Genomic DNA, 27,818 nt, shown 5'->3' with positions numbered 1-27,818 from the left:
ATTTTCGAAACGTGTCTTAAATTAATTCGTGAATCAACTAAAATTTTAAAAATTAATGTGGGACCGAAGGAAAATACAAAGCAACAAAGACAAGAAGACCGCTACTATTTTAAATTACCAGATTGGATTCATCAAAATGCTGAATCTAATACAGGATATGCCCCGTAAAAAATAACATCGCACGGCAGAATGGTTAGGGTTTTTGGATATCCGTATTCAAATATTCCAACGTCTTATTACTTATTATCTATAATTGAAATATCCGAAGGAACTGTTAATAATACAGTAATTCAGATCTCACGTTCGAGAAACTTTATTCTGTTATCTAATTAAGCAAAAGTACGGTAAATTCTATGTAGATCGTAGACTTGGGATATCTATTTCTCTTTTCTTTGGCAACCAAGTCTAGATGGTTCCCATTTAAGTCATATCCGATGTGCTGCGGGAAGATTGGATCTTTTCAATTCAATGGATAGGTCGGGAAAAAACAAAAAAAACAACAGCATTTTGTCACACGTTGCCTTTTTCTATCTAGGAAGAGTTTATATTTTCAAAGGAAACAAATTCCCATTATTAATTTTCATGCTACATATTTTTTTATATTTGCAACAATAAACAAAAACTTTCCTTACTTTAAAAAAAATGAATTCATTATCATGCAAACAGGGAATACCTGTACTACCCTCAATCACGGGGACTCTTTTGGAATAAACGATAAATAGGTAATATTCAGACACGTATGGGTACTTGGAATTTGTCCAACCAAGGGAAGAAAAGAAGATAGCGTGTCTTTTAGCCACACCAGCTTGTAGCCTCACTCCGAATGCTATATAAACGCGATATATTGCTGCATGTTTTTCTCAAGACCCGCGGCCAAGTAAAGGCACTGTACATACCACATATTCAGATTAAATTCATAAAACATAATACCCTTTTCCCACTTCAAAATACCAGGTCTGCCAGTTTTCACATATTCTACATCATTTTGTTTCTGCATGCAAGATCAACCTTCCAATGGGAGGCCACCGAAGCGAGAAAATATGGAAATTTTATGTATAATAATTTATAAACTTGAAGTTTTGGCCTCTTAGTTCCATTGGATCTGTCCCTGAAGGCTATTGCATGCATTCTTTGTAATGATCATGTGTTCATGTTATTATATGCTTTTTAGCTAATTTGACAAGATTTTACAGACTTGCAGAAAACCGGCCATTGGAGATAATGGACGGAGGATCGGTGATTGATGACCAATTCTCGAAGCTACACCCGAGCTTTCCTCCAAAGACGAGGATTGCCATAGTTGGAGCTGGACCAAGCGGGCTCTCTGCTGCTTATGCACTCTGTAAACTGGGATACTCTGATGTAACAGTAATAGAGAAACAACAGTCACCAGGTGGCATGTGTGAATCAGTTGAAATCGAAGGTGAATAAACCAAGAAAATCTTTGTGACAGCAAAAGTTTGCGAGTGAGTACGTTCATGACTTGAATATGTGTGAATTTAATGTCTTATTACAGGAAGAATATATGATCTGGGAGGTCAGGTCCTTGCTGCAAATAGTGCTCCATCAATCTTCTACTTAGCTGGAGAGGTTGGGGCTGAAACAGAGGAAATGGACACTCATAAATTTGCCCTTATTGATTATACAACCGGAGCTCTCAAAGAAATGAAGTTAGTGGAGGATTACGTATCTGTAATCTCTCTTACTCTGAAACTCCAGGTTGGCAAATCAGGAAACATGATATGCACATATTTTAATCTGACACTGGACCATTTTGATTGAAGTTTATTTCTGCAGGATAAAGCTAAGGCATCTGGTCGAATTGGAGTCCATGCAGTGAGTAACATTGCTCCAGATTTGGCTCCCGAATATCTGAAGGCTCAAGGCTTTCAATCCGTTCCCAAGTCGGTAATATACGGATACACTGCATCTGGATACGGATTTGTTGAAGACATGCCTTATGCATACATTCACGAGTTCACTAGGACTTCAATGGCCGGAAAAATCCGGCGGTTCAAGGGAGGTTACACAAGTCTTTGGAAGAAGCTGAGTGAACGCCTGCCCGTAAAATACCACTGCAACGCACTAGTTCAATCGGTTAACCGGGATTCATCTGGCATCAAAGTTGAAATTTTAACTGAAAACAAAGAAGTACAAGTCATGGATTTTGATAAAATGATTGTCTCTGGTTCTTTTCCCTTCAACAGTGGAAATACTTACAGATCACCTTCCCAGAATAAATCAGGTTTGCTTAGTCAAATAAGAGAAAAAGCATTGGAATAGTTTCCTCCCTATCATCTAACTATTTCCTCTGCACAGAAACTACCAAAGATAACATGGATTTCAGCGAGCTAGAAAAAGAGTTGTTTAGTAAAGTTCAAACTGTTGACTACTACACCACTGTCTTGAAGATAAAAGGATTGGAGCACATTCCAAAGGGTTTTTATTACTTCGACAAGTTCATGGAAGATCCTGCATCAATAGGAAACCCTGTAGCGATGCAGAGATTCTATGGGGACACGAATATTTTTCTGTTCTGGTCCTACGGGAACTCGGCAGATATCCAGGGAACCAGGGTGGCGGAGCTAGCTATTGATGCAGCTAAACGAATTGGAGGCGAAATAGAGGAAATAATTTTACAGCGGAAATTTAAGTACTTTCCTCATGTCAGCAGTGAAGGTATGCTTAACTCACCAAAAGATTAAACGTTAATAGGCATTCCCAGAACAGCTGTAATGATTGGTTTTAATTTTCTGAAAACAGAGATGAAGGATGGGTTTTACGATAAGTTAGAGTTTCTATTGCAAGGTCAGCAAAATACTTACTACATTGGCGGGCTCATGGCATTTGAGTTGACAGAGAGGAACTCCAGTTATGCCTTCGAGCTAGTCCGCAAGCATTTTTCGAATAACAACCTGGAACCAAGCTACCCCTACGTAAAGGTAATGATCCTTGAATCACGTTTTATTGGAAAAATAATAGTTTCAGCATCGATTTCATTACATTATTTGTTGCCAAAAAAAAAAAAAGAAAGATCTTTTTGATAACTTCATGGTATGTTGCTACAGAAATTATTGACACTGAAACCAAAACATGGGGGGCTGGTTCCCAAGCAATTGGATGAGTCGCCTGGTGTCAAGTTTCCATCTCTTTCCTCGCTTGATGCCTACCTGCAATATTGGGGAACTCACAGTGTCACTCAGAGCAAGGCGCTATATACTTGGATCAATGAAAAGGGATTGGTTGTATCACAGAGAACATATAAAGAACTTAACTCCAATGCTACGGAAATCTCCAAGAAACTGTTGATAAACCGTAACCCAATCATCAAGACGGGTGATAGGGTTCTCTTGGTCTATCTCCCAGGTCTAGACTTCATTGACGCCTTCTTCGGGTGTCTGAGAGCAGGAGTCATACCAGTTCCTGCAATTCCTCCTGATCCATCTCAAACGGGCGGACAAGCACTTCTTCATGTGTCTAACATCACAAAAGCATGCAATGCCGTTGCCATTCTATCAACAGTCAATTACCACATCACCGTGAAGGCCGCTTCTGCTCGAAATATTCTATTGCTAAAAGGGAAGAGTAAATCATCTCCATGCTGGCCTGATCTTCCCTGGTTGCATACAGATTCTTGGGTGAAAAAATCCAAAATTTCTGATCCTTGCAGTCATACAGTTGAGCTATATGAACCTTCAACACATGATTTGTGCTTCTTGCAATATACATCAGGTTCAACAGGTGAGGCCAAAGGCGTCATGATAACTCATGGTGGGCTAATTCACAATGTAAAGATGATGCGAAAAAAATACAAGAGCACATCAAATACAGTGCTTGTAAGTTGGCTGCCTCAGTATCATGATATGGGACTGATCGGGGGACTTTTTACAAGTATGGTAAGTGGTGGATCCGCAGTTCTGTTTTCTCCTCTAACATTCATAAGGAATCCTCTCTTGTGGTTGCAAACTATAACCACCTATCATGCTACTCATAGTGCCGGCCCCAATTTCTCCTTCGAACTCCTTGTTCGTAGGTTAGAGGCCAACAAAACACAACAATTTGATTTGTCTTCCATGGTTTTTCTCATGGTTGCTGCTGAACCAATCAGAGCAACAACGATGAGAAAGTTTCTTGAATTTACTCAACCTTTTGGATTGTCTCAAGAAGTAATGGCTCCAGGTTATGGATTAGCAGAGAACTGTGTATATGTATGTAGTGCATATGGAGAAGGTAAAGAGATTATGGTCGATTGGCAAGATAGGGTGTGTTGCGGATACGTTAATCCAGATGCTGATCCTGATCCTGGTGTTCATATTAAAATTGTTGATCCAGAAACAGGCAAGGAACAAGAAAATTTTGAAAAAGAAGGGGAGGTCTGGATTAGTAGTCCTAGTGCTGGAGTTGGGTACTGGGGAATGGAGGAGTTGAGCCAAAAGACATTCAGAAATGAGTTGAATGATACTGGAAAAAAATACACAAAGACTGGAGATTTGGGGCGAATTATAGATGGAAAATTATTCATCACAGCTCGAATCAAAGATCTTGTGATAATTGCAGGGAAGAACGTATATTGCTCAGATATTGAGAAAACAGTTGAAACCTCGTGTGAACTTCTACGCCCAGGCTGTTGCGCTGCAATTGGTGTTCCAAAGGATATTCTTTCGACAAAAGGAATATCAGTCACTGAAATTTTTGATCAAGTTGGATTGGTGGTAATTGCAGAGGTACGCGATGTTAAGTCAATTCCTAATGAAGTTATTAAACAGATTCAGACCTGTGTTGCAGAGGAACATGGGATAGTGGTTGCATCCGTCGTTCTGATCAAACCTAAGACCATTAGCAAGACGACATCAGGAAAAATCAAGCGATTTGAATGTCTCAAAAGGTATGCTGATGGAACTCTGGATATTGTTGGTCAACTAACTACTGGAGAAAAGTCACGGCCCCAGATTGGGATTAGTGCAGCAGCTCCTCAAGGCAAAAATGCTCACCCTTCGACACATTCAAGTATTAACAAGACGGACATAAGAAATTTTTTGATGGAGCTGCTCTCTCAAATGACTGGAATTTCTATTGCCAACATCTCCACGTCTGAAAGTCTTGTATCATATGGGGTTGATTCCATTGGTATGGTTCGTGCAGCTCAAAAGCTTTCAGATTTTCTAGGAGTTCCTGTTGGTGCAATTGACATTTTTACTGCCACCTGCATCAACGACTTGGCTAACTTTGCCGAAAATCTTTTAAAGAAGTCCCATTCTCAATCAGCCCCTGAACTGCTGCATTCTACAAAGATGAAGTCAAAAGCAACCACAACAGTTATCGAGCCTTCTTGGTCTACTAAGCTGGCAATTTGGTCGATGCAACTTGTAGGACTTGCATATGTTACCTTCTTGATATTATTTCCTGCATACATATCCATTTCCAAATTTACACGCTGGATGTCCACAAGCCGCACACAGATGCAGCTCAATACTCTCTTCGGTTACTTCCTTCCTTTGGTATGCGCTCCTCTTTCTTGGATGTTATGCATTTTCTCCACATGCATCTGCATAGCGTTTCTTGGCACTCCATTTCTGCAGCCAAGCTATGCATTAGATCCAGAGATTTCAATCTGGTCAGCTGAATTCGTCAAGTGGTGGACACTGTATAAGGTTGAAGAGGTCTCTTCAAAAGTTCTAGCAGTTCATCTGAGAGGCACCGTGTTCATGAATTACTGGTTTAGGATGCTAGGAGCCAAAGTTGCATCCTCTGCATTAATTGACACCACAGACATCACTGACCCATTTTTAGTTTCAATTGGGGAAGCAGCAATAATTGCAGAAGGTGCGTTGCTTCAGAGTCATGAAGTGAAAAATGGAGTGTTGAGTTTAAATCCGATAAAAATTGGTTCAAGATCTTCAGTGGGCCCATATGCTTGTCTTCAAAAAGGCGTGGTGGTGGAAGATGGAGATGAAATACCTGCATTGGGTTCTGGAGGAGGAAACTGCAATGGAGATAATATCAGAAAGGTTAGTCTCAACAAGCATATTTTCTTAGTTAGTTCTGCTGTAGAATGTAGGTTGCATTTTCATCCATTTTTTAACACTAGCAAGAAGCACGTGCGATGCACGTAAATATTAATTATTTAATAAATATTAAAATTTGATTTTTTTTAAAAATAATTTGATTCATTTTTTTATTTATATTGATTTAGTCTTTTGTCATATTAGACGAATAAATTAATTAAGAACTTATATACTTTACTTTCAAAATTGTTTCTCAAATTGAAATTCAAGTCATTAATTTTATGTTATATAATAAATTATAATTAGCATAATATATAGAATGAATTGAACTGAAACAAATTTTGAAAATATATATATCTAAGAACCACGTATAAGGTATAATAACCTAAAAATCAACCAGATTATGGATTTTATAAATGCATAAATCATAATTTATATAAGTGAAGCACACTAAGGACAAATAATTGTCAATTTAAAATATTTATGACTAACTCGTCAAAATATTATCAAAACTAATGAAATAATAATAATTGATAATAAAATATAACCTATAATACTCAAAATTTGCTTTTAAAATTTGTTTTCAATCATTTTTACACAGTTGAAAGATTTTCTCAAACGGTTATAAATATTAACCACGTGAAAAGTGTGAAAGACGGTTCAATATTTCTAATGATATTTTCAACCAGTTGACAATCTAGACAACAAGATATAGTTTGAAGAGTTAGTCTCATGTGAGACCGTCTCACGGATCTTAATCCGTGAGACCGGTCAACCCTACCCATATTCAAATAAAAAGTAATATTCTTAGCATAAAAAGTAATACTTTTTCATGAATGATCCAAATAAGGGATCCGTCTCACAAATACGACCCGTGAGACCGTTTCATACAAGTTTTTGCCTAGTTTGAAATGTAAAAACTTGTGAATAGTAAAGACACGGGAATTTTATGGATGTAAAACACTCACACGTCACTCATTCCTCTGTAAAAAAGATTCCACTAAAAGACTTTGTCTTATATATATATATAAATATATATATTTATAAGTGCGACTAAAATATTTAAACTTCTTATTATAGCTAACTATTTTAATTTTTCTATCAGATTCGTATTTTATGATATTATTAGTATATTAAAATTCATAATTATTGATATAAATTCTAATAAATAATTTATTAAATTCTTTACTTTCAATTCTTAGTTAAAAAATAATAAAATATATTAGTATTAAATTTCATATTATTATATTATTATATACTTATCATGTTATTGTACTATTGCATATATAATTATTTTTTTCTTATATCTTCATGTGATACTATAATTTCTTATATCTTCATGTGAACCCTTATCTCAGATGTAATGAAGTGGATGTAATCCATGCTTCGTCATGCAATCAAAGTGCATCATTGGATCATGGACGTTCAGTAGTTTATGCAATATGCCAACATCTGAGAAACAAAAAGCCTCTTCCTGAGGCTTGGAAGGTTTTCTTGAATCAGTCTGATGTTAAAGTTGACCTCACAGGCTGTCCAATGGCAGCATCACTGCAAAAAAAAGTTGCCAAAGAAGTGACACTGGCAAGGCCCTGGTATGTGACTTTGTGGCTGATGTCTGGTCAGCCATTTATACAGACTTTTCTCCCTTATTTTCTGATTGGATTGGTAATCTTTGCTCCACTGAATAGCATCTTCTACCTTAATAAGATCAGCAAAATACAAATGCAATGGTTGCTGCCATTCTTCTGGATATGTTCAGGTATCCTAGCAGGACTTCTTTGTGCTGTGACCAAATGGATTCTGGTAGGGCACAAGAAAGAAGGCGAAATCGAGCCAATTTGGAGCATAGGGATATTCATGGATACTACTTGGCAAGCAATAAGGACACTGGTAGGGGAATATTACATGGATATGACAACTGGGTCATTTTTCTTTGGAATATGGATGAAGATATTGGGTTCAAAAGTTGCCTGGGACAGAGGTGTTTATGTGGACAGTATTGGTGCTGTGTTAAATCCTGAACTGGTTGAAGTTCAGGAATATGGTTCTGTGGAAAGAGAAGCTTTGCTCTTCGGGCACATATATGAGGGTGAAGGGGGTAAAGTCAAGTATGGAAATATTGTCGTTGGGCAAGGCGGATTTGTGGGAAGCATAGCCGTGGCCATGCCTGGAGTGACCGTGGGAACAAGAGGTAGCCTGGGAGCTCTCTCTCTGGCAATGAAGGGAGAGTTTATCAACTAAGATTGGTCAGTTTTGGTTCTTTAGAATTTGTGGCACACATGATATGTAATTGCAGAGCTTTTAGTTAAGGATACAATATGAAAGCTTTTGTATCATAAAGCAGAAACTTGTAATGTCCCTTGTTTTCTTTAGTTAAAATCTAACTAATGAAAATCAATAATGAGAAATTTCCACAATATGTAGCAACGTACGAATAATTTCCCGATACAAGACCTGTAATTTCTTTCATCCGGCATCATATAAATATGAAATCAACAATCATAGAATACAGTATTAAGTGACAGCAGTGCATCTTCTGGGAGAGGATAATGCCTGTAGCATTGTGATTTCAACTAGCATTTTTGCTCAGTTTGAAGAATCACCCACGCCCTTGCTGCTCCGCCAAGAAAAGACTGGGTATGAAATCATGTTGATTATTTACGATTATAATTATTATATGAAACATTATGGTTAATTATTTTGAAACTAATATTATATGTGATTTCGAAGTCGTAAATATCAGCACGAGGCTCGCTTTCGAGACCCCTGATTTCATCGACAGTAATTCAATATTCTCCAATCCACATGTATCCCAGTGCAAATGCACTTGATTTTTCTTTACTAATTAATATATTGCAGGAGATAAGTTTGCGTGGCTTAGGGATTCCAAATTTGATAACTGCGAGTTTTGCACTTAATTAGTGATAAGAATGAAAGTGAATTATGTTAGTTTTGGACAAAATTATACGGTGTTTTTGTTTACTATTGTGCTTGCAGAATATAAGAAATTTACAGAAAGGCCTAATCGTCAGTCTCTAGCAGGTGCGAATCCATGATACATCAAATTAGTGAAAGGTGTGTGTTTAAGACAAGTTGCCCGATCTATGTTTCTTGTATGCCCACCATTGCTCGAACAGCGATGCCTACAGAACACTAACAGAGGAAAACATCAAGAAATTTATAGAGACCCGAACAGTTCCTCCTTGTTTGCTTCCCAACCCAGGTTCCAGCATGAGGAGTATCTTGGTTCGGAGATTCAGCCGACTCTGGCTGAAGATACATTAATAAAGGCAGCATCAGAACAGTTTAGAAACACAGATACAAAAATGGAGTAGTGCCATATGAGCTTCTAAATAGCATAATTCTCCATTTAATAATACGTATGTGTTACTTTCAAACTTTTGATATCTTTGAATTAATATTTTTTTCTTGTCTGAGCCAATTTGAAATTTGACCACTCCTACTCATTCCTTTGCCTTGATCATCAATTGCAACATTAATGAGAGCATGTTCAATAGTGTGAAGATGTTACTATGATAAATTTGATAACTTCATTGTATGTTTGATGTCGGTGATGGATGATAACTTCATCACATGATTATGTGAGAGGGAGATAATGTTATAGATATGACGTTGAAATATTAATTTTTTATTTAATTAAATATGAGTATTTACCCACAAAATAAAATTGCATGATTAAAAGAAATTAAAATTACACATAATTAAAATTTATATATTACAGGAAATTAAGAAATACATGAATTAGGAGAAGGGAACTCGTTAGGATTTTGGGAGAATTGATTTTGATTGACCATATAGTTCAACAATATTTGCTCGTCGATGTATTGAGATTGGAAAAAACCAATCTATTGAGAATTGATTTGAGAAAAGTTTGGTGAAAGAGAATTGAGATCATCATTGTTCAATAGATTTGTTTTCGTATTTGTATCGAATGAAACCAAAGATGAAGAAATCTTATTTTTTTGAGAATGAAATTAAAGAAGTGGTGAATTTTTGAAGGTATAATGAAGTTACTTTATCGAAGATTAAATAATATAATCGTTACTAGCAGTTAGATGTTTGTAAAAAAAATTACTTTTTTTCAATTTTTAGATTTTTTAAATGATTTTTTTTTTATTTTTTAAAAATAATTTAAGGATAATATGATCATGGTCAATGATCTACAACGGCTAAATAATCTCATTTACTTCGAATATTTATTATTAATTTTTTATTTTTTAAAATTTAAAACGACCATATTATTCTAATTAGATTTGATCAGCTTTTTTAAAAAAAGTACGAGCGATTTGCACACACAAGTTTTTATCAAATGATTTTTATTGCCCTCAAACAAGAGAATAATATAAATTTAATCATATATTTTAAAAAAAATAACATTAGCTCCTCAAATACATGGAAACTAATTAAATTCATCATGTAAGCTGACATAATTTGAATTTCAATAATCTAAGTAGTCCATTAAATTTGTTTTATTTTTTTTATTTTTAAATATATTTATCTGAATTATTGATGTAACACCGACTACGTTAAAAATTCTCGATACTAAATCAATAATTTTCTGTCGCACATCACTTCTCTCGTTCCGATTCCCTTCCCCGGATTGCGCCGAGTGGCGAATAAAAAGTAAAGATATTTCAAATCCCAAAATGCATCAAAAAAACATGAGAAAATAAGGTGTGGATGTTAAACTCGGACGAAAGAATCCAACGTGGATAAGACTATTATTGCGACTTGCGACAAAATGATGAGCTTCATATTCCCTATTTGTGTTCTATTTTTTTGGGTTTCTTTTGAGTAAAAAAAAAAAAAATTTGGCCAGTTTGCACAAAGCATATTATTTATATCACAAAAACTATTGTGAGAATGTCTCATTGATCAATTTTGTGAAATAGATATTCTATTTGAGTAACTCATGAAAAAATATTATTTTTTATGTTAAAATTATTATTATTTATTGTAAATATGGATATGGTTGACTCGTCTCACGAATAAAGATCTGCGATATCGTGTCACAAAAGACATACTCTAATTATATATTTACATTTTTTTATTATGCATATTATTCTATTTTTTGTCATTTATAATTTACATTATTTTTTAATTTTACAAAATTTTGCCTGTGAATATATATTTATTAAGGAAATATCGCTGGAATAAGTCTTGTATATAAAAATAGCTTTAAATAAACCCATTTTGCGTATATTTCCTCTTTATATAACTAACGTTAATTGGCACGAAGATTCCAGAGAATCAATATAAATAAATAGTTCTCGCCAAGAAGAACCATATATATCTATGTTGGAAAAATATTGTTACTCATGGTAATTTTTAATACAAGATGATAAATTAATCATATAATTCAAAATAAATACATATGAAATGATCAATTAATATCTTGTATTAAAACATGTCGGAGTAGCACTCTCTTGTGACATAGGCTCATTAATTATGAGAAGATGAATCAAAATATGAGTACTTCTCCGGAATTTTGTGTTTTAAAATTGTTTCTATTTATGTAATAAAACAAAAACAATTTCATGGTTTTCACAATTTTGTTCTTGGAATTCCAGTGGAATAATTTTCGGATAAAACAAAACGGTCCTTGACAATAATAATGATAAAAATATCTAGGCAAATACAAATTTTGTAAAGTTAAGTCATCGCTTGTGGTCACTAGACAATTATTGTTCACGGAGTGCTATGATATTGATTAATAAATATATGATGAAAAATAACAGCAATATGATATTAACAAAATAATAATAAATCAAATAACATGGAAACTTTTTTAATAAATGTGTGCAAAACGTTAGTCTATATAAAATTATATCAGTATAAAAGGTTAATGCAGATAGTAAAACATACAAAAATACTCAAAAGTAAATAAATAAAACGAGTTTTCAACCTTTATATAATTTGCTTCTAAAGAAACGAATATTAAATACGAAAAAAAATATTTTAGCCTTCCCCAAAGAAAATTAATGAATACAATTTGCAATGAAAACGTGCCAATTCACGTACGTTAGTTCCCTCCTGCAATGTATTTATTAGTTATTACCCGTCTCCTTGATAAGTTTTTACATTTGGATATTTATTAATTTTCTTTTCCTACTCAATATATCACTTTCAAAGTCATTATCAATAAGTTCATAACTTCTCACACATGGGACGCATGGGCTTAGCTCAGTTGGTCAGCATCAGTGAATCTTGGAGCAATGATCAGGGATCGAGTCTCGCAAGCGACAGTGTGGGAGTTAAATTTCCTCCAATGAGGGGGAGCTCCTTGTGCGCGGCGTAACATAAGGTCTAGATGTTGCTGCTGGTTGGCTGAGTCACCATGATTTACCTCCTTTCACAATCCTGTCGGGCCGGGGTGAGCGGCACCTAAGTTGAACGTTTTCACCTTTTGGAGCAATAATTTCTCACACATTATTTTTATATATATAAATTAGAGATGGATAATGAAATTGATTTGAAGAACCAACTATGTACACATGTTTTCGGATAAAATTATTAGATGGCACGTTTTTGTATAAAATTATTAGATTGCGTTTGGGTAAGGTTATTGGGATATGATCAAATAAGTCAGATGATAAATTTCAAATGGCTCCATTTTAAATAATTATAATTCATAAAAAAATAAATTGTCAAACATAAAAGTACTAATTAATTTGAAAATTATTTATTTCAGATAAATATATTGTCTACAGTGTTGGAACACCTAAAATAATATGCTGCGGAATAAACAATTTATCACACAAATACTTTATGTGAATAAATTAAGACACAAATAGTTATGATGTGGTGACTCGGAACAAAAGATTCGTATAAAATATATTCTGTTTATAGCAAAAAAGGAATGCTAGTGAACAACACAAAACTAACTCTCTTAACATAGCGAAAGATCAAAATGCATCATAACTTTCTATCAACAAAACAATCAAATAACTATGGATACAGACTCTATGAAACTGAAACCATGTTCAATGAACAATTCTCAAACAACACTTTGATTAGGTGTTGTGTTTGAGAGTCTCCAATACTTCACTGCAACACCACAACACAACGAGACTCGACTACTTGATTTCTTCATAACAACACCCATTTTTTCTATTCTTCCTTTTCTCTCTCGCTCCTTTGCAGCATCTATTCTTCGATGTATGTATAAGTTCCCTTCGATCTAGAGGTGATTTTTTACATAGATTCTTAAAAATATGAAAACTAGAGTTTTGTTATGAAATAAACTTTTTGAAATAAGAAGATCATATCTAGAATTATATAAATCGTATCGTTAATAGCAGGCAAAAATTTGTGTGAGTATTTTGTGTCATGCCTCAGAACCGAGACGTGCCATCGGCGTTGTTTAATAATTTAAAATCGTGTAACAACAAGTAACCTAGTACATCAAATAGCCAAAAGTCAGTCTATTACATAAATTAATAATTGTCTTTACAATGCGATTAAAACAAAATGCGGAAGCGTAAAATAACTAAAAGATAGAATGACAGGACTTGTCTTGAATTGGTTTGGCTTCATCACTATCCCCAAAATATTCTTGTTCTTTATCTTCGATTTCTTCCTCGTTCTTATCTGGGGTGGGAATGTAAGGGGTGAGTATTTGGAAAATACTCAGTAAATGGGGGTCGATCGGACATAACGAATATCAAAGTTATACTTATCCGAATACATTATCATAATTTCAATCATAAGCATGTTGAAGTGAATACGAACAAAATACAAACATAGCACTGAAAATCATCTTATTTTCATGGTTTACATATCAGTCCCCTATATGTTACTCTTCTAAGGGGGTGAGGCCAAAAGAACGGTTATTATATCCCACCGCATCAGGGCCTTAAACAAAAAATATCAATTATCAGAATTTCCTTGTCATTTCTAATTCGAATTATTACAGTGCATTTCAAATATTTCAAACATGCTTTCAAATATTATAACTAATATCCAACAACAAATTGTTCAAGAATTTTCATAACAAATGAGAACAAATATATCATGACGATCGAATTTCAAGAAACATACATAATGTATTTTTAAGCAATTGTGGATATACTTACGAAGAACAAGTATATCGATATATATATATATATATATCAAATAGTACACTTATGAAATGCAAGTGTACGTAAGTGTATAACAAAAACTCGCTTACTTGATGATAACTTCAAAGATTTTAGGGAAAGACAACTAAAATTCGGACACGAAAGCTGTTGGACTGCGTAGTACCGACAAGAAGTTGGCTGACGCGGTGCTTCGAAAATGGACAAGAATGAGTTGCTGAAATGCTGCTGGAAGGTGTGATTTCTCCTACCCTTTGACCTCTATTTATAGGCTCATAGAAGGGAGGTGAAAAGGCTACCATTACAACTATGTTTATGGCCTTCTTAATGGCCTTAAACACCATTAACGTGTTCTTATAGCTCTTCAAATTCTTCTTTGAATTCATGGCTTGAATGCATTTTTAATTAATGGCTTTGTGTGTTAATTCTTTGGGTCTTCACATTTTGTGACACCGATGTCTTATTTGGGTCATCCATTAAAAAATATCACTTTTTATGCTAAGAGTATTACTTTTTATTGTGAATATCGGTATGGTTGATCCGTCTCACAGATAAATATTCGTGAGACCGTCTCACAAGAAGACCTACTCTTAATAGCATTAATTAGAAAAACAAAACTCTTGTACTTGAATATTTACTTGAGTATTTTAATAAGTAATATTATCAAAAACGAAAATAATTAAGGAATAAATTTTATCTTACATGCCATGCCATGTTTCCTTTCACATGCATGCCATTGATTCATAAATGAGAAAAAATTGGTAGTTGCAAATTTTAGATTTATAAAATTCAAGAGTACCGATGGATTCAAATCTAGCTATAATTGAAAATTTGATCATATATTTAGTGACTTATGATCGTTAAACCTCATATTTTTTTAAAAAAATATACAGACAGAATTTAAATTTTCGATTTCAAAATAGTCGTTTTCAATCCACGTCAATTTTCGTGAGCTCAAAATATGAAAGAGGAATTTCTGTCATATTTTCCAGCAATATACAACTCTATTTATAGAGCTTGATTTTTGAATACCAAAATATCAAAGCATCCAATTCCCTTGAAATTTTTTTGGAAAACTAGCAAATGTTGAGGCAAAATCTCAACTCATCAAAATCATGCACTTCTCGAACCTTAATGTCTCCGGCCGTTCACAGTCCTGGCCTCCTGTCGTTCGGCGCAGCATTTTCAGTCGGCATGAAGGACTCAATCCCGGCAAGAAAGTCGAAACGAGGACTCAATGTCCGCCGGCGTGCCTCGACCGGAGTAAAAGCCATATTCATGACGCCGAAGAAAACTGCTGCCCCTACAGTTAAAGCAGACATTACCGTGCTGCAAACTGTGGGCGGAGCACTTTCGCATCTTGGCCTTTCCCGAGGGATGGACGACATAACCGACTTAATGGGCCAAACCCTACTCGTTGAGCTGGTGGCTGCAAACACCGATCCTAGTAAGTATATATAAAAATGAATTTCAGAGGCTTTTTGGGGGCTCACGCATGCAGTACCTTAGCTTGCTCGTATTTTTATCAAAACCATAATGGAAACCACGGCTAATTTCATGTTTTCTTTATGATTCTTTGGTCCAAAATCGTTGTGATATGTAAAAAAACATTCTTCCATTTTAGCATCCTCCCGAAGTTAATTTATCATTAAAAACTGAGCAAATTACAAATTTAGTAATGTAAGATATCTGTTTTTAGTTTAGTCTTTCAATTTGTCAAATTTTTTTCATTTAAGTTACATGACTAAAACTCAAACAAACTAATTTACATGAATACAATTACAATTTTTTTAAAGAGAAATTTATAAACATTTTTTTATAGCAAACATCAAGGACAAAAATATATAATTATCACGTTCAAAGAAAGTCAATTTTAGATGATAAAACTAGAGACTGAGTAACATAATCTAAATTAAATTTCCTAGGTGGAGGAATTTTTTTGACGGGTTTATAAATTGTTTATTTTTTCTCTGTCTGTGTCCCTTTTTTTTATTTATTTATTTTTCGCAGGATTTAGTCACGAAGATTAGGGAGATTGTGCTACGTAGAGAAATATGTGGTGCACTTGCAACACGAGTTTTACAAATTGGAAATAATGGACATTATAATGGAGTGACCATATAATATACAATTTCTCTAAAATTAGACGACCAAAACTTTGACAAAAACCAAATGATCATATATCACATAGTCCGATCCTCACCCAACTATGCACATGGATTTGCAGAGACAGGAGAAGAAAAGGCAACAATCAAGTCATATGCACGCAGGACAGAAATTAAAGACAACAAGGAATACTACGAGACGGGCAATTTTGACATTCCCCAAGACTTTGGGGAGGTTGGAGCAATTTTAATCGAGAATGAACATCGCACAGAAATGTATTTGCAGAAAATCGTGATTAATGGGTTGCCTATTGGCACGGTGGAGGTCACATGTGACTCCTGGATTCATCCCAAGTTTACTAATCCAGAGAAGAGAATTTTTTTTACCAAGGTAATTATATATATATGTAAATCTACTAATCACACGTTGCATGCATAATCACTCGACCCAAAGTAAATCTCACACGTAAATAATAATATCTAAGTTTCTAGACACGCAAAACAACACTTCCTTTTAAAAATCTAACATAATTTTTTTTTAAAAAAAAGTTGACTAAATAAATTAAAGAACTATATATATATATGCCTCCCAAATGATATAGATGTATTTCAAATTAAATGGCATTCATAATAAAGTTTTCATAACATATTATGATAAATAATTATTTTCATCGATGTAATTTATAATTTATGTTGGCAAAAAAAAGTGATTTACTTGTCAAAATTTAACAAGTTAATTTTAAAGATTGTACTAAAAAGAGAGAAAATTAATTAACTAATTAAACATTAAATATATTGAAATCATAAATAACATATATTATAATTGAATGAGCTGTGCAGCCATACTTGCCAAGTCAAACTCCAAGTGGGCTCACAAGATACCGAGACAGAGAGCTCACAGTTCTGCGAGGCGATGGAACTGGCGAACGCAAGAAGGGTGAAAGAATATATGATTACGATGTCTACAACGACCTCGGTGATCCCGATAACAAACCCGAAACGGCACGCCCGGTTCTTGGCGGCGCAAAGCACCCCTATCCTCGCCGGTGCAGAACTGGTCGACCAAGAGCGAAGACAGGTGACAATTTTGTCAATCTTCCTTTGCAGTCCATCTGTTTGTTTAAATGCCGGGTTGGGAGTTTTTTTTTTTTTTTTTTTGCATTATCTGGTATTTCCAATGTGAAGACAGTTGACCCCTTTAAACTCTTGGATTTGTGTGTACTCATATTGAATTTGTGGATTTGAATATGCAGACCCGTTATCCGAGTCAAGGAGCTCCACCGTATACGTGCCTAGAGATGAAGAATTTGCAGAGGTAAAGCAGGCTACGTTCTCAGCGAAAACGTTATACTCAGTGCTTCATGCGTTGGTTCCAGCATTGGGGGCTACCGCTATAGACCAAACAGAGGGATTTCCATACTTCACAGCTATTGACAACCTGTTCGACGAAGGAATTCTGCTGCCAGATATTCCGACATCCGGATTTTTAAGAAACATTATACCTAGGCTCGTGAGGGCTCTCTCTGAAACCAGGAACAGTGTCTTGCGTTTCGAGACCCCTGAATTGATCGACAGTAATTCCATCATCTTGCTATCCATTTGTGTCTGAGTCTGTAAAAATGTGTTTTTTCCTTCAGAACTTTTTATTAATGTTGCAGGAGACAAGTTTGCTTGGTTCAGAGATTCTGAACTTGCACGTCAAACTCTAGCAGGCTTGAATCCGTGCTGCATCAAACTAGTCACGGTGCGTGTTTAAGACAAATCATCCAAATCTGCCCCTGTCTATGTATTTTTTTGGGGGCAGTTTAATTTATAGGCCTTGTGCAAAACACACACTAGGCTATTTTTCAAAATTTCCCCACAGTTCAAAGTAACAAGCTGACAAAGTTATGCAGGAATGGCCACTAAAGAGTGCACTTGACCCCAAGACATATGGACCTCCTGAGTCAGGATTTACAAAAGAGATGGTAGAATGTGAAAGCAAAAGCTTGCTAACTTTTGATGAGGCAAGACTCGACACATTAATTAAAGCTTGATGTAATCTGGGACGATCCCAAGATATTATTGACCGGGGCGAAGCTTGAGATTTAAGAATTAAGATTATTTCCTGATGTCAATCAATCTTGTTTTCCTCCCCCGCCCTGCATCTGAGCTTGATAAATTTTGTAACATTATTATTTGAACTTCATCTCTTACTATATTTATCTCATGCAGATTTTGAAACAGAAGAGGCTTTTTGTTTTAGATTATCACGATGTGCTCATGCCTTATGTCAACAAGGTAAGGGAGATAAAAGGGACGACTCTTTATGGATCAAGAATGTTGTTTTTCTTGACAGAGCATAGCTCGTTGTCGCTCTTGGCCATTGAGCTAACTCGACCACCAGTAGATGGAAAGCCTCAGTGGAAACAGGTATTTGTAGAACCTAGTGATGCCACTGGCCTCTGGTTGTGGAGACTTGCCAAAACTCACGCCATTGCTCATGACACTGGTTATCATCAGTTAGTCAGTCACTGGTAAGTCCATATATACTACTAACATAATACCCCTACTCGTGTCGAATTGTGAAAGAGGAGTGAATGACTATAAAAGTATGTAATAGATTCTCCTTTGGTAAATTATTTTTGTAAAACAAAGAGCTCTATAGAGTCCCTGGGGCGTGACAATTAAAGAAATTGTTTGCGCTTCATTGTGGTACACTACTGTACCTTTGCGATTCTGATCACGCCCACGTTTTATTGCAGGCTTCGAACACATGCCTGCACAGAACCTTACATAATAGCGACAAATAGGCAACTTAGTGCAATGCACCCTATACATGCACTGTTGAAGCCTCATTTTCGATACACAATGGAGATAAATGCTTTGGCTCGTGAAGCCCTTATTAACGCTGGTGGGATCATTGAAAACAGTTTCTCTCCTGCCAAGTACTCTATTGAGTTGTCCTCTGTTGCCTATGACCTGTTATGGCGATTTGACCAGGAGGCATTGCCCGCTGATCTAATCAACAGGTGAACAATTTGGCAATAATCATGTTATATGCGAATCAGAGCATAATCTGTGATTCAAATTAAATAATTTTATGAATTTAATCATTGAATGATTAGGGGCATGGCTGTGGAGGACCCAACTCAACCTCATGGTCTGAAACTAACAATTGAAGACTACCCTTATGCCAATGATGGCTTGCTTATGTGGGAAGCTATTAAACAGTGGGTCACAGACTATGTAACACACTACTATAAAGAAGAAACCGCTGTTGAATCGGATACCGAGCTCCAGGCATGGTGGACAGAAATTCGAACAGTGGGGCACGGGGATAAGAAAGATGAACCATGGTGGCCGAAGCTAAAAACTTCGGCTGATTTGATCGGTATCATAACTACGATGATATGGGTGGTTTCGTGTCACCATGCTGCAGTAAATTTTGGCCAGTATCACTTTGGTGGATATTTTCCTAACAGGCCCACGATTGCTCGAACACCAATGCCTGTAGAAAACCCGTCAGAAGAAGAGAAAAAGAAATTTTTAGAGAGACCTGAACAGTTCCTTCTTGATTGCTTCCCATCCCAAGTTCAAGCAACAACTGTCATGTCGATTCTTGATGTTTTATCGACTCACTCTCCGGATGAGGAGTATCTTGGAATGGAGGCGCAGTCGTGCCTAGCTGAAGATAAATTTATAAAAGCTGCATTGGAACGGTTTAGAGGGCGACTGAAGGAGATAGACGGAATAATCGATGCTAGAAATGCAAATACAGATTTGTACCATAGGGCAGGAGCTGGAGTAGTGCCATATGAACTTCTAAAGCCGTCTTCTAGTGCTGGCGTGACAGGAAAGGGTATTCCAAATAGCATCTCCATCTAATCATTTCGTGTCTTGATCAACAACTTTTAGCCGCGAAATAAAATATTCCCTATTTGTTTTCGTTTACCCTCTGTTTCTTGTGGTGATTGGGAGAACAATTATCATTTTCTGGAAACTAAATGCATGGGTGGATTCCTCTTTGGAAGATTGATTCAAACTCGTGAAGGATGTCATTCAAGAAAATTCTACGCCGGGGGCTACTAAAGAAAATTACAGAACGTAAATATGAATCCATCACTTTTTATTGTCCAATCCTATCGTTTCAGTAGTTTCAACAAAAATTATCAAATTTGGTAATCTGATCACATCGACGTCTCTCAAATATTAAAATTTGCAAAGGATTCCTAAACCATGCAGCTGAAAGCTTTGGGTATCTCTTCAATCCATCGTTATAATCAACATAACGCAAGCAAAAACGAAGTTATCCATTAATGCCCATGCAACCCTTCGCATCAACTCCTTTCTCGCATGAACATTAAAATAAAGAACAAATACAACTCTGATTTAAACCTCAAATTTATAGAGAGAGCTTCACCTAAATATCTACTTAAATTTCTTGAGAAAGCTTACTTAATTGTTCTTTGAGAATGTCTGAAGTAGTAATCATTCTCATGTTGTCGACAAGAGCTTCATCCAGGGATAATGTGGAGTTGTTTAGTTCATCAATCTATATATTCACACACTGACACACACACACACACACACACACACACTCACACACACCCCTATAAAAGTATATATAATGAGCAAAGTTTTTATATCGTCATTTTACTACATTGCCCAAAAACTATGTATTGTTTGTATCAATTGCATGAGCATTTTTGGAAAAAAAAAATATATAAAATTTAGAGTCAAATTTGAGATATTGAATTTGAGTTTTTCTATTGTGATATTATGACATTTCCCAAAAACTATGAATTGTTTGTATCAATTGCATGAGCATTGATGGAAAAAAAATATATATAATTTATGATCGAATTTGAGATATAGGATTTGTAGAAATCGGTGTATTGCTTATTCATTTAATTGATGCATTTTGTTTTAACTCATTACATACATGAGGATCGTAGTAATGTTTTTATATTTTAAATAGAAAATTACAACATAAAAAAACTTTGAAAATAATATTACGTAAAAATTGAATAGATATTTGATAATAAAATTACATTAGAAAAATAACATTTTTTAAAAAGAATATATTTTTGAATAAAAAGTAGAGTTTTCATTAAAAATATTAAAATCATTGCATAATAAAATGACCAAATACAAGAATCAATAACAGAGCGGAAAGACATGATAGCTTGAATATTGAATTTGATTAAATTATTATTAAGATGAATCGTCTTTCCAGGTAATTCAGTGTGTCCAAATGTGCTTACAAGCTGAGAAATCGACAGAAAACACACACCAGAATAATCAGAGAACAAAATCAGTAAACAAATACATGCAGAGAAGAAAGAAACAATTTTTACAAGATCGGATAGTCGATTGAAACTAAAACAATTTTTACAAGATCGGATAGTCGATTGAAACTAATACAAATCAAGAACAGATCCATGGACTACAGTTCTCGCAGGGAATGCAGTTAAACCATCATTTGTTTGAATCTGTTGAACCATGTGAGTAACTGATACTTCAAAATCAACAGAACCCAAATGAATTCTTACCTCGAGTTTCGATAAGAAACATATAAGTGCTATTAAACTAGGTGGACCGAGTTGCCTGCCGCTTAACCCGTCAAATTACATGTAAACTTGACTAGGGTGGGTTGCAGGCATCCCGTCCTGCTAACTCGTTTTGACAGATGCAATGGTTGTTGGATCCCGGTTTTCTACACGCCCAAACGCAGCGGAAGTTTTAAAATTTTAGATCTTGACATTCAAGATGTGTTTGGACGCTCGTATGATTTTAAGAAAAACATTCATAGGATGTTTAGAAATTTATACCTTTGTGAATTAATCACGTGGCTCCAACTACTCCGGTATAAACAGATTAGCTCTTGATGAATCCCTACGAACTTTCTTCAAGAGATTCTTTTCTTTCCTTCTAATTAGGTCCACGACTGGATGATCTATACCTCTTCCAATTTGCACTAGAAAATATGGAAGATATTTTGCGTAGAAGAGAAAATTAATTGAGAGATGGCTCAACCTTTGAAAACAAAACAAGGAGGCCGAGTTTTTTCAATATTTGGATGGAGGCACACGTTTGTTTTGGGTGGTAGGTATTTAGGGTTTGACTTTCAATGTATTATTTATAATTAATTAAACCCTAATTATATAATTAACATTAATGAACTTGATTTAATTAATTGGACTAGTCCAACTAGTTTAATTAATTTAATCATAGCCCATTAAAACTTTAATTATTTATTATGTTGGACTTGTACAACTACAAGCCCATTAAACATATTACCCACCATATTTAATTTATTAATTAATCAACTCAACTCTTGAGGTTAATAAATTAAATACATTATAAATTCAACATTTGAATTTATTATTTAAATTATAAATTCAACTCTTTGAATTTTTTTTTTATCACCTCCAAAATTTAATATTTAATAAACCCAACATTTGAGTTTAATAAATTAAATTCTCAAATTTTATAAATTCAACTCCTTGAATTTATTCTCTCAAAATTTAATTATCATAAATTCAACTCCTTGAATTTACTATATAATATAAATTCAACTCCTTGAATTTATTCTCTCAACGGGAACAAACGATCCAGTGCTTGTGTGACCCTCAATGGTTCAGGGATACAGCTAGCCGTGGGTTCACAACTCTTTGTGATTCAGGACATAATCCTTTATTCGGGCTTACCCTAGTTAGCCCCATTCTTTTCATCAACACTTTGATCAAGAATGTCAGAACTCATTTCTGATTGCATCCATCGGATCATTGTAAGAGCGTCTAGTAGCATCGCCCCATGATCCCCTAGGTATCACTGATAGTGCCTGCAAGAACCAATCGATTATGATTAACGTACAGTACGGTCCCTTCATCTCATATATCCCGATCGAATCTGCAACCATTGGTTCATCGAGGGTTGCATATTAATTCGATAACTATGTGATAACTATAATAGTGGCATCGCGTGTACTATTTGGAGAACTCCTTCTCCAACGTACATCTCGTACTCTGGCCAGAGATTCCATGCACTATTATTTCATTAGATCACATAGGATATCCACACCCGTAGGTGAGCGGTGAATCCCCGACTACAATGCACTGGCTCCTATATGTGTCGCAACTGTACCCAACCTCGCCACCTGATGACTCTCCTGGAGCCGGTAAACGAGTCAAAGCACAGCCCTAGCATATAGAGCCTCAGTGTTGTCCCGGGTCGTAAGGACTAATGGTGTACAATCATAACCACGGACTTATCCTCTCGATGAGTGATAACCACTTGGAAAGTCCGAGGGAGGGTTGTTCGGTATAATCATCATATGACTACCCATCTGTATGTTTGGACATCTCTATGCCCTTACCAAGAAACGCAGTACACAACATCACAGATGCTAGTCTCGAGCTCAAGCGACCTTTATCCATGTTTTAGGCGGCTGAATCGACTAGGAACGAATTTAGAATATGCAGTGTTTACAAATGAGTTTCAACATCGAATTACGATTCATTTGTATTAAAGCATAATCAAGGACTTTATCTATGCTGCTTGCATGGGTATACAGATAAAGTGTTACGAAACCATTAAAAGTTAAATTATATTAAAATAAAGATTGTTTATTACAATGAGTCAATAAAATCCCTAGCCAACCGTTGGCTTGCAGGGCATCTACTCTAACAATCTCCCACTTGCCCTAGAGCCAACAACCCATAATCCCATTGCTTCGCGATGCTTTTCAAACAATGGTCCTGGCAAGGACTTTGTAAGTGGATCAGCAACGTTATCTACAGAGGGGACTCTTTCGACTGATATGTCTCCTCTTCCCACAATCTCCCGTATGATGTGGAACTTCCTCAGTACATGTTTGGATCGCTGATGAGACTTTGGTTCCTTTGCTTGCGCAATGGCACCAGTGTTGTCGCAGTACAACGGGACTGGATCAACTCCATTAGGAATAGCGCCCAACTCTTGGACAAAATTCCTCATCCAAACTGCCTCTTTGGCTGCATCAGATGCAATAATGTATTCAGCTTCAGTGGTGGAATCCGCAACGGTGTCTTGCTTGGAACCTTTCCAAGAGACAGCCGCACCATATAGCATGAATACAAAGCCAGAGGTCGATTTCGAATCATCTACGTCACATTGGAAGCTAGAATCAATGTAGCCTTCCAATTTCAATTCTCCACCCCCATAAACCATGAACAAATTCTTAGTCCTTCTCAAGTACTTAAGAATATCTTTCACGGCCTTCCATTGCATTGGACCAGGGTTCGCCTGATATCTGCTTGTAACACTCAGAGCGTAAGCAACATCAGGACGTGTCGATATCATACCATACATGATACTACCAATGGCAGACGCATACGTGTCATCATCTCTATCTCTTCATCAGTATTGAGACACATAGCTTTAGATAGAGTAATACCATGACACATTGGTAAGTATCCTCTCTTGGACTCTTACATAGAGAATCGTTTTATAATGGTATCGATATATGTGGCTTGGGTGAGCCCCAATATCCTTTTTGATCTATCTCTATAGATTTGTATTCCTAATACATAGGATGCTTCACCCATGTCCTTCATGGAGAATTTACTGGCTAACCATACTTTAGTTGATTTCAATAATCCTACATCATTCTCAATGAGCAGGATATCATCAACATAAAGTACTAGGAATGTCACTGCACTCCCAATAACTTTCTTGTACACACACGGTTCCTCAGGATTCTTAGCAAAACCAAACTCTTTGATAGTGCTATCAAATCTGAGGTTCCAACTCCTTGATGCCTGCTTCAGACCATATATTGATCTCTGAAGTTTGCATACCTTATGCTCACTTCCTACTGATGTGTATCCCTCGGGTTGAGACATATAAATTTCTTCTTTGATGTCTCCATTGAGGAATGCAGTCTTTACATCCATTTGCCATATCGCATAGTCATACCATGCTGCTATGGCTAGTAGTATTCTAATTGACTTAAACATAGCAACTAGTGAAAAAGTTTCCTCATAGTCAACTCCTTGCCTTTGAGTATATCCTTTTGCAACCAGTCTTGCTTTGAAGGTCACTACCTTCCCATCCGCCCCAAGCTTTCTTTTATAGATCCATTTGCATCCTATGAGAACGATTCCCTCAGGTGGATCCACTATTGTCCAGACTTGGTTTGAATACATAGAGTCCATTTCTGACTGCATGGCTTCAAGCCATTTGGTTGAATCAGTATCAGATATTGCTTCTTTGAAATTCATTGGATCATATCCAACACAAGACTCATCATGGCCTTGTTCATGAAGAAGCGTATATCTTGCAGGTGGTCTAATAACCCTATCAGACCTTCTAGGAGCTTGTACTTCAACTACTGGTTGTTGGCGATTAGGTTCAACTTCTAAAGTTGAGGGAGTATCTTGAATTTCTTCAAGTTCTATCATCTTGCCTTTTCTATCTAATAGAAATTCCCTTTCCAAAAAAAAGTGGCATTTCTTGAAACAAACATTTTGCTTCATTGGTATGATAGAAATAATATCCAACAGAATTCTTTGGATATCCTACAAAGTAGCATAAAGTGGATCTACTATCCAATTTATCTCCCACTGTCTGCTTCACGTAAGCAGGACATCCCCATATTCTCATGTAAGAATATTTGAGAGTTTTACCCATCCATATCTCATATGATGTTTTATCCACTGCTTTACTATAGACATTATTCAACAAAATTGCCGCAGTTTCAAGCGCAAAACCCCAAAACAATGTAGGCAATTCAGTGAATCTCATCATTGATCGAACCATGTCCAACAAGGTTCGGTTACAATGTTCAGAAACACCATTCAATGGTGGTGTTGCTAGTGGAGTCCACTGTGAGAGAATCTCATTCTCTTTTAGATAACCCAAAAATTCAGCACTCAAGTATTCTCCACTTCGATCAGATCGAAATGCCTTAATACTTCTTTCTAGCTGGTTTTCTACTTCAGATCTGAATTTTTTTGAACTTTTCAAATGCTTCAGATTTGAGTTTCATAAACATACCCATACCTCGAATGATCATCAGTAAAGGTAATGAAGTAGGATTGCCCATATTTTGTGCTAACACTTAGCGGGCCAAAATTGTCTGTGTGGATCAAATCCAATAGACCATGCGCACGTTCCACGTTTTCATTGAATGGAGTCTTGGTCAATTTTCCTTTTAGACAGGACATACAAGCAGGTAGAGAATTTATGTCTGACAAGTCAAACATGCTTTCTCCCACTAGCTTGTGCATCCTTCTTTGGGAAATATGACCTAGTCTAGCGTGCCATATTTGTGTGGGATTTGGATCATCTAACTTTCTTTTGGTTTTTGTTGAAATCATGTTTTCTTGGACATTCACTTATCATTTCCAGAACATTTCTGGCACATATAATTTCTTATGTCCGGACTTCTTGCAGTGAAATAAATATGTTCTAACTTATCGGACTTTGTAGGCCTATTAAGTGTCTTTCAGAGTTTGCTTCTTATTGGGATTGTTTTTCTTGTGAGGGGCAGAACATTTCTTTCCCTTACCTTGTGGACCATTTTCGTCTGACGAGAGGGCCATAAGAAAAACAACAATTCCATGTTTTATGGTGATCTCATAAATTATAAGCGTATTGACTAGCTCATCAAGGCTATCATCTATCTTATTCAAATTGAAGTTCACCATAACCCCGTCAAATGAGGAGGAGAAAGACAACAAATTGATGTCATCAACTAACTCGTTAGGAATCACATATTCCAGGCCCACCACATTTTCAATAAGCCCAATCATATGTACACCACGCTCATGGGCCAGAGCCCCATCTTGCATGCATGTAGTCATGAGATTTTAAAATGGTGTGCATCACTGTACGAGTTTAATGTACCATGCAACTCTTGCATGTTTATTCGAATGTCAGCAACATTCAACATTTCCTCAAACTGTCCCTACAGTTCATTTGACATAGAAGCGAGCATGTTACACTTTAGCATGTATACTATGGTCCTACCATCTTGCATGCATTGTCAGTTCAACAAGACTGACATTAGTGTGTATGTTATTTTCTCCAAATTTAGAACAATTTTCCAACCAGTCTTGAAAATTAGATTCGGTTAGCTTGTTAATAAACAATTGATTACGTGACGAAATCGAAAATATACTGATACGGAAACAGAATAATGGTTGCTGATTATTTTAAAATAATTTTAAGATATAAAATATGGATTTTTATTTTATAAATTCCCTCCCACTATTTTGACATTTCCACCACCCTCTGATGAAAAAGAGAAATCGTATTTCCTTAGTAGGCACGTAGAGTCCAATTAGCCAATTATAATCCCGAATAATATCAGCCAATTATAATTTCTAAAAGGTAGAGTCCAATTGCATCCCTATGCAACCTCCGCGTGTTTTGCCTCACGTTTAATAAGGACCCAATAATATGACGTCGTTTATTTTCGCGTGTCAAACCAACCCATCAATATTGAATTGTAGTAGACGGTCGCCATGAGTTCCCCCAATAATATGAGCCGAAGTCATGGGAGTTCCACTCAATTCACATCATATGTCCGGTGGAAGTAACAGCTTTCCGGCGTACAGGCCTCCCCAATAATATGAGCCAGA

General features: G+C 35.8%; 3 protein-coding genes across 3 annotated transcripts; all 3 read left to right on the top strand.

The window, feature by feature from the left end:
- The first annotated feature begins 791 nt into the window (after nt 1-791).
- LOC140840270 (uncharacterized) lies at nt 792-3,033 on the top strand. Its single transcript, XM_073207548.1, has 5 exons — nt 792-954; nt 1,194-1,423; nt 1,517-1,719; nt 1,798-2,245; nt 2,320-3,033. The coding sequence occupies exons 1-5, from the start codon at nt 824-826 to the stop codon at nt 2,703-2,705; spliced, it is 1,398 nt and encodes a 465-aa protein (XP_073063649.1). The 5' UTR covers nt 792-823; the 3' UTR covers nt 2,706-3,033.
- Nucleotides 2,708-8,246, top strand: LOC140839330 (uncharacterized). Its single transcript, XM_073205963.1, has 3 exons — nt 2,708-2,942; nt 3,069-6,109; nt 7,364-8,246. The coding sequence occupies exons 1-3, from the start codon at nt 2,736-2,738 to the stop codon at nt 8,244-8,246; spliced, it is 4,131 nt and encodes a 1,376-aa protein (XP_073062064.1). The 5' UTR covers nt 2,708-2,735.
- Nucleotides 8,247-15,130: 6,884 nt separating this feature from the next.
- On the top strand, nt 15,131-20,142 carry LOC140840269 (linoleate 13S-lipoxygenase 2-1, chloroplastic-like). Its single transcript, XM_073207547.1, has 9 exons — nt 15,131-15,551; nt 16,332-16,600; nt 17,050-17,287; nt 17,463-17,783; nt 17,868-17,953; nt 18,105-18,215; nt 18,424-18,725; nt 18,954-19,220; nt 19,317-20,142. The coding sequence occupies exons 1-9, from the start codon at nt 15,188-15,190 to the stop codon at nt 20,074-20,076; spliced, it is 2,718 nt and encodes a 905-aa protein (XP_073063648.1). The 5' UTR covers nt 15,131-15,187; the 3' UTR covers nt 20,077-20,142.
- The last annotated feature ends 7,676 nt before the right edge of the window (nt 20,143-27,818 follow it).

The sequence above is a fragment of the Primulina eburnea genome, chromosome 8 (genome assembly GCF_022965805.1).
Source record: "Primulina eburnea isolate SZY01 chromosome 8, ASM2296580v1, whole genome shotgun sequence".
In the NCBI taxonomy this organism is placed as follows: Eukaryota; Viridiplantae; Streptophyta; class Magnoliopsida; order Lamiales; family Gesneriaceae; genus Primulina; species Primulina eburnea.
Note: the sequence above shows the minus strand (reverse complement) of the source record. Positions and strands in the feature narration are given on the sequence as shown.

Bases quoted from the DNA above. Each gene is read 5' to 3' on its own strand.
- LOC140840270 (XM_073207548.1), top strand. From the start codon at position 824: ATGCTATATAAACGCGATATATTGCTGCATGTTTTTCTCAAGACCCGC. The intron at 1,424-1,516 runs GTGAATAAACCA...GTCTTATTACAG, and splicing joins TGAATCAGTTGAAATCGAAG to GAAGAATATATGATCTGGGA. The intron at 2,246-2,319 runs GTTTGCTTAGTC...TCCTCTGCACAG, and splicing joins ACCTTCCCAGAATAAATCAG to AAACTACCAAAGATAACATG.
- LOC140839330 (XM_073205963.1), top strand. From the start codon at position 2,736: ATGATTGGTTTTAATTTTCTGAAAACAGAGATGAAGGATGGGTTTTAC. The intron at 2,943-3,068 runs GTAATGATCCTT...ATGTTGCTACAG, and splicing joins CAAGCTACCCCTACGTAAAG to AAATTATTGACACTGAAACC. The intron at 6,110-7,363 runs GTAAATATTAAT...CCCTTATCTCAG, and splicing joins AAGAAGCACGTGCGATGCAC to ATGTAATGAAGTGGATGTAA.
- LOC140840269 (XM_073207547.1), top strand. From the start codon at position 15,188: ATGTTGAGGCAAAATCTCAACTCATCAAAATCATGCACTTCTCGAACC. The intron at 17,288-17,462 runs GTGACAATTTTG...TTGAATATGCAG, and splicing joins TCGACCAAGAGCGAAGACAG to ACCCGTTATCCGAGTCAAGG. The intron at 17,784-17,867 runs GTAATTCCATCA...TTAATGTTGCAG, and splicing joins GACCCCTGAATTGATCGACA to GAGACAAGTTTGCTTGGTTC.